Source organism: Bubalus bubalis, chromosome 15 (assembly GCF_019923935.1).
Source record: "Bubalus bubalis isolate 160015118507 breed Murrah chromosome 15, NDDB_SH_1, whole genome shotgun sequence".
Lineage (NCBI taxonomy): Eukaryota > Metazoa > Chordata > Mammalia > Artiodactyla > Bovidae > Bubalus > Bubalus bubalis.
Genome location: NC_059171.1, coordinates 6,055,211 through 6,071,710, shown reverse-complemented (window position 1 = coordinate 6,071,710; position 16,500 = coordinate 6,055,211). Strand labels below are relative to the sequence as shown.

The following is a 16,500-nucleotide window of genomic DNA, read 5'->3' as shown; positions in this document are numbered from 1 at the left end:
ATACTGGAGTGGGTTGCCATTTCCTTTTCCAGGGGATCCGTCCAACCCAGGGATCAAACCCTCCTCTCCTGCATTAGCAGGTGGATTCTCTACCATTGAGTCATCAGGAAAGCCCCAAAAATGTTTTTTAACATTAGGCCATAAAGCCTGGGTGCAGAAATCATACAGATCTGAATTTCAGCTCTAATGCTACTACCACTTAACCCTTGTGCAATTTGGAAATTTATGCAATCTGAGTTTTCTCGAGTATGAAACGAAATAGCAATACCACTTAAGCTGATGGTTGTGAGCACTCAATGAACTAACATATAGGAAAGTTGTCTAGCAGGGTTTGTGCCATCCTGTAACCAGTACTCGGTGCACTCAATGCCACTCTTCCTCCTACCTGATTAGCAGTTACAGAGGCAGCCACGAAAAGATAATACCGAGGATAAACAGAAAGTGTGGATCACCATCACAGGTAACGCCAGTGATAGGTTTGCTCGGTCTCCCAGAGGTTCTGGTAATGCAAAACAAACCTAACCGCACTTCCTCCACGCCCTCGGTGGTAGTGAGCCCAAAACACTAAACCTTAGAAATTCGAAGCCGGAGCCGGAACTGGAGCCGCTAGGATACGCCTTCCCGCAGCCTCCTGCGTTACCCCACACGAGTCACTTTTGTCCACCCCACGATCTGGCAGCTCCCCTGGGGTCCCCCGCTACCAAGGCGCGTCCCGCTCCCCCTGGTACTAGCGAAACACAGAGCCGGCCCGAGTCCGCGTGTCTCCCCGGGCCGCAAGCCCGCCACCCCGCCGGAGGAGGCTGTGGGTTCCCGGGCACCAGAGGTCAAGCGCAGGCGGCGCCTCGTAGCCTGGAGCTGAGCCCGGAGCTCCGGCTCCCCCGGAAGACGCTGGGCAACTCTGGCCCTGGGCCGGTCGCCGATCGCCCGTCCAGCGGCTGCAGAGGCCCCATGCGCCCGGCCTACGCCCGGCCGCGCGGAGCCCAGGATGCGCCCACAGCGCGAGGGCGGCCCGGCCCAGTCGCGCGGATCCCCGGCTCTCCCGACCTGGCTCCTTCTCCTCTCCAGGGGACCGCTGGGTTCCGGGTACCCCGTCACACCGGGCCCGAAGCAGAGGAGAGTCCGCACTCACGGCTCGGCCACAGGGATGGGAGTTACTCCTTAAGGACCCGGCAGGCGGACACCGCACAGTCTCCCAGTCGCCGTGAGTCCAAGGAAACCCGGAGGATCCGCCGAAGGGCGGGGCGGGGCCGAGGGGCGGACCGAGGGGCGGGGCAGGGCCGGGGCTGATGGGCGGGGCCCAGTCGAGGGGCGAGGCCGAGGGGCGGGGTGGCGGGGCAGGGCTAGGGGCGGGGATGATTGGCGAAGCGGGGCGGGGCTGAGGGGCGAGGCGAGGCTGGGGCCGGCCGAGGGACGAGGCGGGGATGGGGGCGGGGCCCGGAAGAGGGGCGGGGCGGGGCCCGGTTGAGGGGCGGGGCAGGGCGGGGCTGAGGCCGGCTCCGTCCACCTCGGCCACTGCCTGCCCGAAACTGGTTTCTTACTGAAAACCCCTAGGAAACTTAAGGCTTTTTAAGTAAGTTATCCGGTACACCAAAATAAATTCCTGAAAATACAAGAATTTACATTTGAGAAAATTTAGACCGCATTGTGAACCAGAAAAGAATCAGGTTCAGCATGAAAGTAGACAAGTGCTAACTCCTACCCTCTGTTACGTTGAGAAGACTCTTGAGAGTCCCTTGGACTGCGAGGAAATCAAGCCAGTCAATCCTAAAGGAAATCAGTCCTGAATATTCATTGGAAGGACTGATGCTGAAGCTGAAACTCCAACACTTGGGCCACCTGATGCAAAGAACTGACTCATTTGAAAAGACCCTGATGCTGGGAAAGATTGAAGGCAGGAGGAGAAGGGGACGATAGGCGATAAGACGGTTGGATGGCATCACGACTCAATGGACATGAGTGTGAGTAAACCCCCGGGAGTTGGTGATGGACAGGGAGGCCTGGCGTGCTGCAGTCCATGGGGTTGCAAAGAGTTGGGCACAAATGAGCGACTGAACTGAACTGAACCACTGTTAGAGCGCTTTCAATGTGCACACTATCGGAATTATTTGATATTCTTAATTTCATTCAATCCTCACAGTTTGTGACGTATTTAGTGCCTACCCCCATTTTGCAAATGAGAAAAATACGAGTAACTTGAGATTTGATAGCTAAGTAATTGGCCTACTGCTCGAATTCACAGATTCAAAGTAATCTCTAAGCACCCCACCTGACTGTGACTTGATGCTGCCTGAGTTAAAACAGATTATCAGTATTATGGAAAACATTGCTACATTTGACTACTTGAAATTTGAACTTCCGCCCAAAAAAAACAGTTTAAGATAACAGAAGGTTGAGTCCAAAGACCGTCCTTAGGCAGGATACATTATTGTTATATAATCCTAAGGAATGTAGAGAAGGAAAAAAAAGTTTGTCCTTTCTTCCTCCTTGAGAATTCCAGACCCCTCTCTCCTTGGGGACCCCTAGACTCCCTATCAACCTGCCTAGGAAATGACTCCCTCAGTATCAAAGCAAGTGAAGATTCCTTCATTTACTCAACACCTCCTGGGTCCTTGTTTCTTGCCAAGCATTGTTCTATAGAGATGGGATAAACTAGCAAAAAAACAGAAGCTTCTATTCTAGAGGGAGAACAAATAATAAGTTATTAAAAAGAACCAAAATGATTTCAGATAACCATAAGTGCTGTGAAAGAAAAATCAAAATGGAGTCGATATTGCTAAAAGAGCTTCCTAAAATGGAGCCAGGAACCCTTGAGGGAGTGAGACATGCACATCTCAGCTCAGGTGGACTCTTAGTAGGAGCATCCAGACCATCTGCCCAAAGTCGATGAGACTCAAGATATTTATCTGACCCTAGTGACAGCTCCCCATTAAGAATAAATATCTTCTTTTCTGCATCAGAATCAGCCATAATTCTCACCAGACAACTTTAACAACCTCGTAGTATCTGCCTTTATAAGCCCCTGACTCTCTCTCCAGAAGCACTCTTCTGGTTTTTACCCAAGTCCTTGTCTCCCAAATTGCAATTCCTAAGGCCCTTGAGTAAAGCTCATTGTTGCAACCTTGACATGGATTATTATTCACATTATTGTATTATGCAGAAAATAATACAGAGTAATGTGATAGAAGCTATGGCAAACCTAGACAGTGTGTTGAAAAGCAGAGACATTACTCTGCTGACAAAGTTCCGTATAGTCAAGGCTCTGGTCTTCCCAATGGTCACGTACAGTTGTGAGAGCTGGACTGTAAAGACAGAATGCCAAATAATGGACGCCTTCGAACTGTGATGCCAGAAAAGACTCATGAGAGTCCTCTGGACAGCAAGGTGATCAAACCAGTCAGTCTTAAGGGAGATCAACCCTGAATATTCATTGGAAGGACAGATGCTGAAGATGAAGCGCCAATATTTTGGTCACCTGATGTGAAGAGCCGTCCCATTGGAAAAGTCCCTGATGCTGGGAAGAAATTGAGGGCAAGAGGTAAAGAGGGCTTCAGAGGATGAGATGGCTGGATGGCATCACTGATGCAATGGACATGAACTTGGGCAAACTCCAGGAGATGGTGAGAGACAGGGAGCCCTGGCGTGCTGCAGTCCATGGGGTCACAAAGATTCAGACACGACTGGGTGAATGAACAACAACACAATGTGACAGAAAGGGACTTGAGGATAATGAGAGCCTATTCAGACAGGGAAGGCCTCTCTAAGGTTACGGTATTTTATTTAAAGAGCCAGTCATGTGAAGAGGATCTGAAGGCAGAGGAAAGACAGCAGGGGAAAAGGCAAGTCTAGACTTAGCAAACTGCAGGAACAGAAGCAATACCTTTGTGGTTGGAACATAGCAGAAAGGAAAGAGAAGTATCTTATTTTGTTTTTACTAAAAGATTAGTAAAAACAACCTTTCTGTTTTGGTTTTTATTCTGTTTTAACAGTAAAGTGAAGGTCCTTGGGTACTTTAATTTTGTTGCAAGTTTCAAAATTTTCAGAATACCTAATATCAATACCTAACTTTGATGACCTCTGTTTCCACTACCACTGGGAGCAGAGACAATGAAATGGTTTTGTACTTTTAGTACCCAATAAGCAGTCTCTCATCTAAATGGACAGTGCCGTTGCTGATTAACTTATTTATTCTTCTCAAACTATAGTCTTAATTCCATTCTACTTTTGTACTTATTTATGCACTCATTTATTCAACATGTATTGAATGATTATTATGTATCAGGCATAACAAGGTTCTAGAAACAAAGAACAAATAGACATGGGACTAAACACCTGCCGGAGATTTAAAAGGATGCTAAAATGAATGAGAAATACAATATATATATATATATATATTCTTTTGGTGTTCTTCTACTTCACTAGTTATTCCTTCTTATATCCTTTGGGTTTTGATCCTCCTATTCCCAGTTCTTACACTGGAGTGCCCCAGGGTTTAGATCTTGACTTTTCTTTTTTCTATCTTCATCCAAACGTTTAGCTATCTCATCTAGCCTTACAGCTTTGAAATTCATCTATATTCTTTTTAAAAATTATTTATTTATAATGTATTTTGTGTGCATGGCCTTTCTTTAGTTGCTGCAAGTGGGTGCAACTCTTCATTGTAGAAAGTGGGCTTCTCATTGTGGTGACTTCTCTTGTTTCGGAACACACGCTCCAGGGCACATGGCTTCAGTAGTTGCAGCACTCGGCTCAGTAGTTGAGACTTGCAGGATCTAGAATGAGTGTTTAGTAGTTGTGGCACATGGGCTTAGTTGCTCCAAAGCTTGTAGGGTTGAACCCAAGTCCACTGCGTTAGCAGGCAGATTCTTAACCACTGGGCCACCAGGGAGGTCCTCCATCTATATTGTGAAGTTTACCAAACTTCTAAATCCTGAAACTCTAGATTCCAGCTTTCTACTTTGGGGGTGTATTAGTTATCTACTACTCCATAACAGATTACTCCAAATTTAGGGGCTTGCAATTAAGTAGTCATTTATTATCCTGCTACTGGGCAGGATATACCCTGAGAAAATCATAACTGAAAAAGATACATGTACTCCAGTGTTCATTGCAGCACTATTTATAATAGTCAGGACATGGAAGCAACCTAAATGTCCATCAATAGATGAATGGGTAAAAAAGATATGGTATATACATACAATGAACATTCAGTTCAGTTCAGTTCAGTCACTCAGTTGTGTCCGACTCTTTGCGAGCGGAATATTACTCAGCCATAAAAAGGAATGAAATTGAGTCATTTGTAATGATGTGGATGAACCCAGACTCTGTCATACAAAATGAAGTAAGTCAGAAAGAGAAAAACAATATACATGGAATCTAGAAAAATAGTGTTGATGACCCTATTTGCAGGGCAGGAATAGAGATGCAGACATACAGCAAGGACTTCTGGACGCAGAGAGGGAAAGGGAGGGTAAAATGAATTGAGAGAGTAGCATTGACATATATACCCTATCATGTGTAAAGCAGATTGTTGTACAGCACAGGGAGCTCAGCTTGGTGCTTTGTGATACCAGGAGGGGTGGGATGGGCAGGAAGGAGTGAGGAAGGTCTGAGCAGGAGAGGATATATGTATCCATTTATCTGATTCCCTTTGTTGTACAGCACAAACTAACACAACATTGTAAAGCAATTATACTCCAATAAAAACTTAAATTCAATGAGATATGACTAAGGAAAGAAAAAAGTTATAACCAAACTAGACAGCATATTAAAAAGCAGAGACGTTACTTTGCCAACAAAGGTCCATCTAATCAAAGCTATGGTTTTTCCAGTGGTCATGTATGGATGTGAGAGTTGGACTATAAAGAAAGCTGAGCACCAAAGAATTGATGCTTTTGAACTGTGGTGTTGGAGAAGACTGTTGAGAGTCCCTTGGACTGCAAGGAGATCCAACCAGTCCATCCTAAAGGAGATCAGTCCTGGGTGTTTATTGGATGGACTGATGTTGAAGCTGAAACTTCAATACTCTGGCCACCTGATGTGAAGAGCTGACTCATTGGAATAGACCCTGATGCTGGGAAAGCTTGAGGAAAGGAGGAGAAGGGGACAACAGAAGATGAGATAGTTGGATGGCGTCACCGACTCGATGGACATGAGTTTGAGTAAACTCCAGGAGTTGGTGATGGACAGGAAGGCCTGGCATGCTGCAGTCAATGGGGTTGCAAAGAGTCGGACACTACTGAGAGACTGAACTGACTGATGACAAAAATAAAGTTGTCATTTATTATATAAATTCTGTATCTCAGGAATTTCAGAGTGGCTTAGCTCTGTGGTTCTGGCTCATCATCTCTCATGAGAATTGCAGGCAGGTATTCTTCAGGGTTGCAGCTGTCTTCTGGTGCTGGAGGATCCACTTTCAAGATGGCTTGCTTACATGTAACAGTGGTGCACTTTGCTGGTGGGAGACCTCAGTTCCGTTCCCACCGGCCCCTCTCAATAGGGCTGCTTGAGTATCCTATGGCTCCTGGCTTGCCCCAGGGCAAACAATCTAAAAGACCACAACAGAAGCTGAATGAGTTTTATGATTTAGCCTCAGGAGTCATATACAATCACTTTTGCCATATTCCAGTGGTCAAATAAACCAGTCTATATCTAATTTGAAAATGTAATTCAGATGACCATTATATCTACTACTGCGGGCAGGAATCCCTTAGAAGAAATGGACTAGCCATCATGGTCAACAAAAGAGTCCGAAATGCAGTACTTGGATGCAATCTCAAAAACGACAGAGTGATCTCTGTTCGTTTCCAAGGCAAACTACTCAATGTCACGGTAATCCAAGCCTATGCCCCAACCAGTAACACTGAAGAAGATGAAGTTGAACGGTTCTATGAAGACCTACAAGACCTTTTAGAACTAACACCCAAAAAAGATGTCCTTTTCATTATAGGGGACTAGAATGCAAAAGTAGGAAGTCAAGAAACACCTGGAGTAATAGGGAAATTTGGCCTTGGAGTATGTAATGAAGCAGGGCAAAGGCTAATAGACTTTTGCCAAAAGAACGCACTGGTCATAGCAAACACTCTCTTCCAACAACACAAGAGAAGACGCTACACATGGACATCATCAGATGGTCAACACCAAAATCAGACTGATTTTATTCTTCGCAGTCAAAGATGGAGAAAAGGAAAGATATAAGCATCTGAATGCAGAGTTCCAAAGAATAGAAAGAAGAGATAAGAAAGCCTTCCTCAGTGATAATTGCAAAGAAATAGAGGAAAACAACAGAATGGGAAAGACTAGAAATCTCTTCAAGAAAATTAGAGATACCAAGGGAATATTTCATGCAAAGATGGGCACAATAAAGGAGAGAAATGGTATGGACCTAATAGAAGCAGAAGATATTAAGAAGAGGTGGGAAGAATACACAGAAGAACTGAACAAAAAAGATCTTCATGACCAAGATAATCACGATGGTGTGATCACTCACTTAGAGCCAGACATCTTGGAATGTGAAGTCAAGTGGGCCTTAGAAAGCATCACTATGAACAAAGCTAGTGGAGGTGATGGAATTCCAGTTGAGCTATTTCAAATCCTGAAAGATGATGCTGTGAAAGTGCTGCACTCAATATGCCAGCAAATTTGGAAAACTCAGCAGTGGCCACAGGACTGCAAAAGGTCAGTTTTCATTCCAATCCCAAAGAAAGGCAATGCCAAAGAATGCTCAAACTACCGCACAAATTGCATTCATCTCACATGCTAGTAAAGTAATGCTCAAGCTTCTCCAAGCCAGGCTTAAGCAATATGTGAACCGTGAACTTCCTGATGTTCAAGCTGGTTTTAGAAAAGGCAGAGGAACTAGAGACCAAATTGCCAACATCTGCTGGATCATGGAAAAAGGAAAAGAGTTCCAGAAAAACATCTATTTCTGCTTTATTGACTATGCCAAAGCCTTTGGCTATGTGGATCACAGTAAACTGTGGGAAATTCTGAAAGAGATGGGCATACAAGACCACCTGACCTGCCTCTTGAGAAACCTATCTGCAGGTGAGGAAGCAACAGTTAGAACTGGACATGGGACAACAGACTGATTCCAAATAGGAAAAGGAGTACGTCAAGGCTGTATATTGTCACCCTGCTTATTTAACTTATACGCAGAGTACCTCATGAGAAATGCTGGGCTGGAAGAAGCACGAGCTGGAATCAAGATTGCTGGGAGAAATATCAATAACTTCAGATATGCAGATGACACCACCCTTATGGCAGAAAGTGAAGAGGAACTCAAAAGCCTCTTGATGAAAGTGAAAGAGGAGAGTGAAAAAGTTGGCTTAAAGCTCAACATTCAGAAAACGAAGATCATGGCATCCGGTCCCATTACTTCATGGCTAATAGATGGGGAAACAATGGAAACAGTGTCAGACTTTATTTCTGGGGCTCCAAAATCACTGCAGATGGTGATTGCAGCCATGAAATTAAAAGACACCTCTTTCTTGGAAGGAAAGTTATGACCAACCTAGATACCATATTACAAAGCAGAGCTATTACTTGGCCAACAAAGGTCCATCTAGTCAAGGTTATGGTTTTTCCAGTGGTCATGTATGGATGTGAGAGTTGGATTGTGAAGAAAGCTGAGTGCCGAAGAATTGATGCTTTTGAACTGTGGTGTTGGAAAAGACTGTTGAGAGTTCCTTGGACTGCAAGGAGATCCAACCAGTCCATCCCAAAGGAGATCAGTCCTGGGTGTTCATTGGAAGGACTGATGTTGAAGCTGAAGCTCCAATACTTTGGCCACCTGATGGGGAGAGCTGACTCATTGGAAAAGACCCTGATGCTGGGAGGGATTGGAGGCAGGAGGAGAAGGGGGCGACAGAGGATGAGATGGCTGGATGGCATCACCGACTCAATGGACATGAATTTGAGTCATCTCTGGGAGTTGGTGGACAGGGAGGCCTGGTGTGCTGCGATTCATGGGGTCATAAAGAGTCAGACACGACTGAGCAACTGAACTGAACTAACTATATCTAATTTGAGATGCAATCCCACAAAGGAGTATATTCAGAAGTTAAGAACCATTGTGGACCATCTTGAAGACTGGCTAACAGAGATGTCTAATAATCATTTCAAATATAAATGTACGAATATACCCTCCTGATCTTCCTTCCCAAATCTGTATCTCCCAGAGTCTTTATCTCAAGTAATGTCAGCTGTTTGGGCCAAAACATTTGGAGAAATCTTTGCCTTTGTCAGATCCCGCCTCATCTGCTCCAGGGTGTTGGCTAATTCTATCAACTCTGCCTTCAAATTACGTCTGCCTTCTGACTATTTTCCAGCCTAGTCCAAGTCACCACAATTTCTTTCTAGATTACAGTAAATCCTAGTAACTGCTTCCTTACCAGCTCCCCTAGTCTGTTTTCAAAACTGTCAGAAGAATCTAATTAAAATGTAAATTAGAATGTGTCATGTGTGTGTCTGTGTGTGTGTATGTGTGTGTGTGCTCAGTCATGTCCAACTCTTTGCAACCCAATGAACTGCAGCCCACAAGGGGTCCTCTGTCCATGGAATTTTCCAGGTGATAATACTGGAGCAGGTTGCCATTTCCTACTCCAGGGGATCTTCCTGACCCAGAGGTAGAACCTGCATCTTCCCCATTGTCAAACAGATTCTTTACCACTGAGACACCTGGAAAGCCTGTGTCACATACAATCATACAAAGAAAAAAAGGCAAAGCACTTACAATGGTTTATGAGGTCCTACATTACTTGGTCCCCATCTCTTCTCTGACCTTATCTTTTCTTAATACTCTCCTCCTTGCTCATTCAATTTAGAGTGCTAGTTAGTTAGTTTTAATCACACAGTCGTGTCGACTCTTTAGGACTTCTGGACTCTACCACACAAGGCTCCTCTGTCATGGAATTCTCCAGGCAAGAATACTGGAGTGGGTTGTCATTTCCTCTTCCAGGGGATCTTCCTGACCCAGGGATCAAACCTGGGTCTTCTGCATTGCAGGCAGATTCTTTACCATCTGAGCCACCAGGGAAGCCCTTATATTCAGAGAAAATGTCGCTTGACTTCCAAATTCAGGCCTTTGCACTTTCATTTCCCCCCACATGATATGCTCTGCCCCCATATATCTTCAATGACTTATTCCCCCTTCCCACTCAGTGATTTCTTCTGTGGCCACCAACCTATTTAAAACTGTAATGCCTACAAAGAAGTATACCTATACCCCTTCCTGCTTATCTTCCTTTTCAGCATTTAGCACTGTCTCATATCTTTGGAGAAGGCAATGGTCACCCACTCCAGTATTCTTGCCTGGAGAATCCCATGGTCAGAGGAGCCAGGTGGGCTATAGTCCATGGGGTTGCAAAGAGTCAGACACGACTGAGCAACTAACACACACATTATATCTTTTATTATCTATCATATCTTTTATCTTGTTTACTGTCTCTTCCCAGCTGAAATATATACTCCACTAAGAATTATTCATTCAGCCTAGAAGAATATCAGGCATACTTTGCTGCTGCTGAGTTGTTTCAGTCATGTCCGACTCTGTGTGACCCCATAGATGGCAGCGCACCAGGCTCCCCTGTCCCTGGGATTCTCCAGGCAAGAACACTGGAGTGGGTTGCCATTTCCTTCTCCAATGCATGAAGGTGAAAAGTGAAAGTGAAGTCACTCAGTCATGTCTGACTCTTGGTGACCCCATGAACTGTAGCCCACCAGGCTCCTCCATCCATGGGATTTTCCAGGCAAGCGTACTGGAGTGGGGTGCCATTGACTTCTCCCAGGCATACTATAGAAGAGCAAAATATATTTGTTTAATGAGTGAAGAAATTGTGTCAGGCCCTATTATATGCAAAAATCTGACACATCATTGAGGTTACAGTATAGTGAAGGCACATATTATTGATTCTTATCATTGCTATCTTTAAAATTTATTCCAGATTGACAAATAATCACAAATATATAAAAGAAATGATGAAATGTGCTTAGAGTCATAAAGAAAATGAAAATATACTAAGGGGAATAAAGAAAATTTTCTCTGAGGAAGTAACATTTGGACAGAGAGTTGAAAGATGAATAGGAATTACCTAGGTAAGGAATAGTGGAGTGTGATCAGGAGACGGGGGAGGGTGACAAGGAAGTAAATGGAATGGGAAGGAATCCTGACAAAAAAAATATAACAGAGGGAAATCTGAGGCTCACGGGAGGTAAGCAAAGATACTGTCCCTGGAGCCAAGAGAGAAATATCACAGACTTGAGGAGACTAAAGAAACAGGACAATTAAACACAACAAGTAATCAGGATTTTATCTGAGTTGGGGAAAATTGTTACTATGAAGGAAAGCATTGGGACAATAAGCATATCTTGTATATTAAACAATAATATTCTGTCAACTTTGATTTCCTGATTTGATCATTGTACTGGGACTAAACTGCAACTCAGGAGACACCAGTTTGATTCCTGGGTGGGGAAGATCTGCTGGTGAAGGGATAGGCTACCCACTCCAGTATTATTGAGCTTCCCAGGTAGCTCAGATGGTAAAGAGTCTGCCTGTAATGTGGGTGACCTGGGTTCGATCTCTGGGTTGGGAAGATCCCCTGGAGAAGGGAAAGGCTACCCACTGCAGTATTCTGGCCTGGGGAATTTCATGGACTGTATAGTCCATGAGGTTGCAAAGAGTCAGAAACGACTGAGCGACCTTCACTTCACTTCACTAGGACTAAATAAGAGAATGTCCTTTTTTCTGGGCTTGAAGAGTCATGATATGTGTAATCTACTCTTAACAAGTTCAATAATAGAAAATAATAACAGGAATAAAATATACATGTTATATGTATGATATTTAAACAAAGATAATGTGACAAAATGTTAATCATGGATGAATTTAGGTGAAGAAAATATGAGATTTCTTGCAACTTTTCTAAGGATCTAAAACTAATGGATGGCAAAGAGTATATCAGATTTCTTGCAACTTTTCTAAGGATCTAGATTTTTTTTTTCAAAATAAAAAATTTAATTAAAATTTTAACTCTGGTTTAAATATCAGAAAGTCAATCTCAGGATTATGATGCCAGTCAGTGGTAAAAACCTATTATTCAGCAATATTGAGAAAGCTACCAGTAGAAAAATTTTTTAAAGAGAAAGTAAATTGTGAAAAGGACCTGTATATATTTTGCAAAATGCTTTAAAAATAAACACAATAGGGATGTCACTGATATAATCCTGAAGAAATGTGGTTGATCAACCGGTGGAAGGAGAAATCCCATAGACGAAGCTTTGAACTTGTTGTTAGAAGACATGAATTCAACTCTTCTACCAATATTTACTGGTCTTTCCTGATGGCTCCATGATAAACAATCCGCCTGCCAATGCAGGAGACACAGGAGATGGGCGTTGGATCCTTGGGTTGGGAAAATCCCCTAGAGGGGGGAAAAGGCAACCCACTCCAGTATTCTTGCCTGAAAAACCTCATGGACAGGGGAGCCTGGCGGGTTACAGTCCATGGGATCGCAAAGAGTTGGACAGGACTGAGCAACGACGAACCAATACTTACCAGCTATGTATCCTTGAATAATAAAACTCTTTAAGCTATAGTTCACTTGTTTATTAATTTTGGATACCACTTCACAATGTAGTTGGGAAGATCAAATGAAATGAAAGTGTGTGTTAATTCACTACATAGTATTAAGAGTACTATATAAGTGTAACCTAATTAAAACAAAACAAAACAAAACAAAAACTAACTATCTTCCCTTATTGGCCATAAAAATTTTTCATGTAATCCATTTACTAGGTTTTCAGCCTGTATTTTCTCTCACATCAATTCTGAGGTAGGTTCAAAACCTCTTCTTTCCCTTCAAAAGAATTCTAGTGCAATGAGAAGCAAGTACTGAATATTTTGAGGGGAAGCCAGGGGTTTCATACCATACAATCCAAAGCATATAACAGCTGTCAATCTTCTGCCCAAAGGCTTCCTCTTTCTAGTCCTTCTTACTGGATCAGTTTTGGCGGGTCATTGTTTATTCGGCTAAGCCCCTTGTTAGGTGCAGATTGTGGACTCTTAGTTGCAACATGCGGGATCAGTTCCCTCACCAGTGATGGAACCCAGGCCCCCTAAGTTGAAAGTATGGAGTCTTAGCCACTGGACCACCAGGGAAGTCCCTAGGCTGGTCATTCTTTGTCTCTGGCTTCTCTCTGACATCCTCCTCTTCCTTCATTCTTTCCTTTACATAGAATAGTTTAATCCTCCCAAGCATTTATTTCCTTAACGGACCCTCCAGTACCAGCATTCTCCCCACCTCTGGAGGCAGCAGAGAATTTTTTTTTTAAGCATTTTGTATTTGCATACATAAATTACTCTTGAGAGTCCCTTGGACTGCAAGGAGATCCAACCAGTCCATTCTGAAGATCAGCCCTGGGATTTCTTTGGAAGGAATGATGCTAAAGCTGAAACTCCAGTACTTTGGCCACCTCATGCGAAGAGTTGAGTCATTGGAAAAGACTCTGATGCTGGGAGGGATTGGGGGCAGGAGGAGAAGGGGACGACAGAGGATGAGATGGCTGGATGGCATCACTGACTTGATAGATGTGAGTCTCAGTGAACTCTCGGAGTTGGTGTTGGACAGGGAGGCCTGGCGTGCCGCGATTCATGGGGTCGCAAAGAGTCGGACACGACTGAGCGACCGATCTGATCTGACCTGACATAAATTATGGAATGCTGATCTGCCCTTGTGCCAAAGCCAAGACAGACTCCTAGGATGGGTAGAAGTCTGCAGCCAGAAAGGCGCTATCTTCCGGGCCGCAACCCAGCGGGCGCAGGGACGAGGAGCCACTACGTCCCACCTAATGGGGCATTGCCCGCCCGCAGACGTAGTGCGCCGGAAGCTGCCACGCGGTACCGGAAGCGGGGGTGAAACCAGAAGCGGGCGTGGAACCGGAAGTGGGCTGGCGCGACTCTCTCTGGAGAGACGGAAAGCCTTTAGCTCTGCCCCGCTCCTTGCGGCGGAAGAGGTGAAAAGTCAGCACTGAGAGTTATACAACATGGCGCTAGCCGTGCGCTTTTGGTGCCTTCTCCCTGTGGGACGTAGCGCCGCCTGGGGACTTCGACTTCCGGCAGGTGCTGCCGGCAGACGGCGGCAGCGCGTTCCTTGGCGACTCGGCGCCTCTGAGGTACCTTCGCCGCCCCAGCTCTCCGCTTTCCTCCCCCAGCGACCGTTCTCCGGCGGCGCCTTCATTCTTGAGGCCCCGGGGGCCCCGCGTCGCCTTAGGGTGTGTGGGGAGCTGAGGAAAGACCTCGGGGCCGTGCGCCTGGAGCACACCCGTGACCTCGAGGGATGTAGGTCCTCCCCTTTGCGCAAGCCTGCTTTCCTCTCTGAAAACCGGGGTCGGAGGAGGAGCGAGGGCCAGGGAGAACCTGCTCCTGCCTATGTCTCCTGTGTGAATACCTGGTGGACAGTGGGGAGAAAGCTCTTGACCGCAGTGAGATGCTTTTCCCTTTCAGTGATGGCCCGATACGGTGACAGCTCCTGAGGCTGTCAGTCTGTCGTACCTGGGAAAGCTTGCGGTGTGAAAAGAAAATTCCTGCGACTCAGACGTTTTTGCTATGTAGGTTTAAAAAATTATTTTCTAGTTTCTTGCTTCATCTGCATAATGTAAGGAAGGATGTTGGGATAGATTGTCATCCCAGTTTTGGCATTTCTGTTAGACTGATTGGTCTTGGTTTGTGTAATCTGTGAAACAGGGTGGAAGGGTGAGGTTGCGCTTTGGGTATGTATCGTTTGAACTAGAGGCTTCATTATTTTAAATACACATTTTTGATCTCCTGCTATGTTCAGAGTTCTGGGGTGAGGGAGGGATGAATGACCGTAAGGATAGATCCCTTTCCTTGTCAGAGCTTATAGCCACATGGGTTGATGTTTCATGATGTGAACAGAGGAATGGGAGGAGTATTCAGTTCAGTTGCTCAGTCGTGTCCGTCTCTTTGCAACCCCATGAACCACAGCATGCCAGGCCTCCCTGTCCATCACCAACTCCCAGAGTCCACCCAAACCCATGTCCATCGAGTTGATGATGCCATCCAACCATCCCATTCTCCATTGTCCCCTTCTCCTGCTCTCAATCTTTCCCAGCATCAGGGTCTTTTCCAATGAGTCAGCTCTTCGCATCACGTGGCCAAAGTATTGGAGCTTCAGCCTCAACATCAGTCCTTCCAGTGAACACCCAGGACTGATCTCCTTTAGGATGGACTGGTTGGATCTCCTTGCAGTCCAAGGGACTCTCAAGAGTCTTCTCCAACACCACAGTTCAAAAGCATCAAGTTTTCGGCGCTCAGCTTTCTTTATAGTCCAACTCTTACATCCATACATGACCACTGGAAAAACCATAGCCTTGACTAGACGGACCCTTGTTGGCAAAGTGATGTCTCTGCTTTTTAATATGTTGTCTAGGTTGGTCATAACTTTCCTTTCAAGGAGTAAGCATCTTTTAATTTCACTGCTGCAATCACCATCTGCAGTGATTTTGGAGCCCAGAAAGATTACGTCAGCCACTGTTTACACGGTTTCCCCATCTATTTGCCATGAAGTGTTGGGACCGGATGCCATGATCTTAGTTTTCTGAATGTTGAGCTTTAAGTCAACTTTTTCACTCCCCACTTTCACTTTCATCAGGAGGAGTATTAAGTATGACATTAGCCTCAAGTTTCCAAATTAGAGCTTTGGTGAGTTAAAAATTCCGTTTTAGTGAAATGATCATAGTTTAGATAATAACAGCTAACATTTGTTGAACCATTACTATAACCAGGCATTATGTGTTAAACATTACCTGATTTGTTTACTGAAATGTTTCCATGAACCTTATGAATTAAGAACGGCTATATCGTGTCTTTTTGATAATGGCCATTCTAATGGGTGTGAGGTGAGATTTCATTATGGTTTTAATCTGCTTCCCCCTGGTGATTAGTGATGTTGAGTACCTTTTCATGTACCTGTTGGCTGTCTTTAAATGTTTGGGAAAATGTCTCTTCAGATCCTCTGCTCATTTTTTTTTTTTTAATGCATGATTTTTTGTTTTGTTTTGCTGTTGCATTGTATGAGTTCTTAATATATTTTAGTTGCTGACCCCCTATCAGATATATGATTTGCAAATATTTTTTCCCTTTCACTAGGTTGCCTTTGAAGAAAGTAGGGAAAACCACTAGACCATTCAGGTATGACCTAAATCAAATCCCTTATGATTATACAGTGGAAGTGAGAAATAGATTTAAGGGACTAGATCTGATAGATAGAGTGCCTGATGAACTATGGACTGAGGTTCGTGACATTGTACAGGAGACAGGGATCTAGACCATCCCCATGGAAAAGAAATGCAAAAAAGCAAAATGTCTGTCTGGGGAGGCCTTACAAATGGCTGTGAAAAGAAGAGAAGCGAAAAGCAAAGGAGAAAAGGAAAGATATAAACATCTGAATGCAGAGTTCCAAAGAATAGCAAGAAGAGATAAGA

General features: G+C 44.5%; 2 protein-coding genes across 8 annotated transcripts in view; one reads left to right on the top strand and one right to left on the bottom strand.

Moving 5' to 3' along the window:
• Positions 1-1,265, bottom strand: part of CPNE3 (copine 3) — a 47,365-nt gene extending 46,100 nt beyond the window's left edge. For 2 of the 4 annotated variants that reach the window (XM_006073074.4, XM_025264999.3), the window contains exon 1: positions 1,045-1,235. The gene's annotated coding sequence lies outside the window, so the exon portion shown is untranslated. Of the gene's footprint in view, positions 1-1,044 lie in introns of all 4 variants that reach the window. The other 2 variants (XM_025265000.3, XM_025265001.3) reach the window with 2 other exon arrangements.
• A 12,657-nt stretch (positions 1,266-13,922) lies between these two features.
• RMDN1 (regulator of microtubule dynamics 1) overlaps positions 13,923-16,500 on the top strand; it is a 33,826-nt gene continuing 31,248 nt past the window's right edge. For 3 of the 4 annotated variants that reach the window (XM_006073077.3, XM_006073079.3, XR_003103521.2), the window contains exon 1: positions 13,924-14,169. In XM_006073077.3, coding sequence (XP_006073139.3) covers positions 14,041-14,169 — 129 coding nt within the window. In that variant the 5' untranslated portion in view covers positions 13,924-14,040. Of the gene's footprint in view, positions 14,170-16,500 lie in introns of all 4 variants that reach the window. The other variant, XM_006073075.3, reaches the window with a different exon arrangement.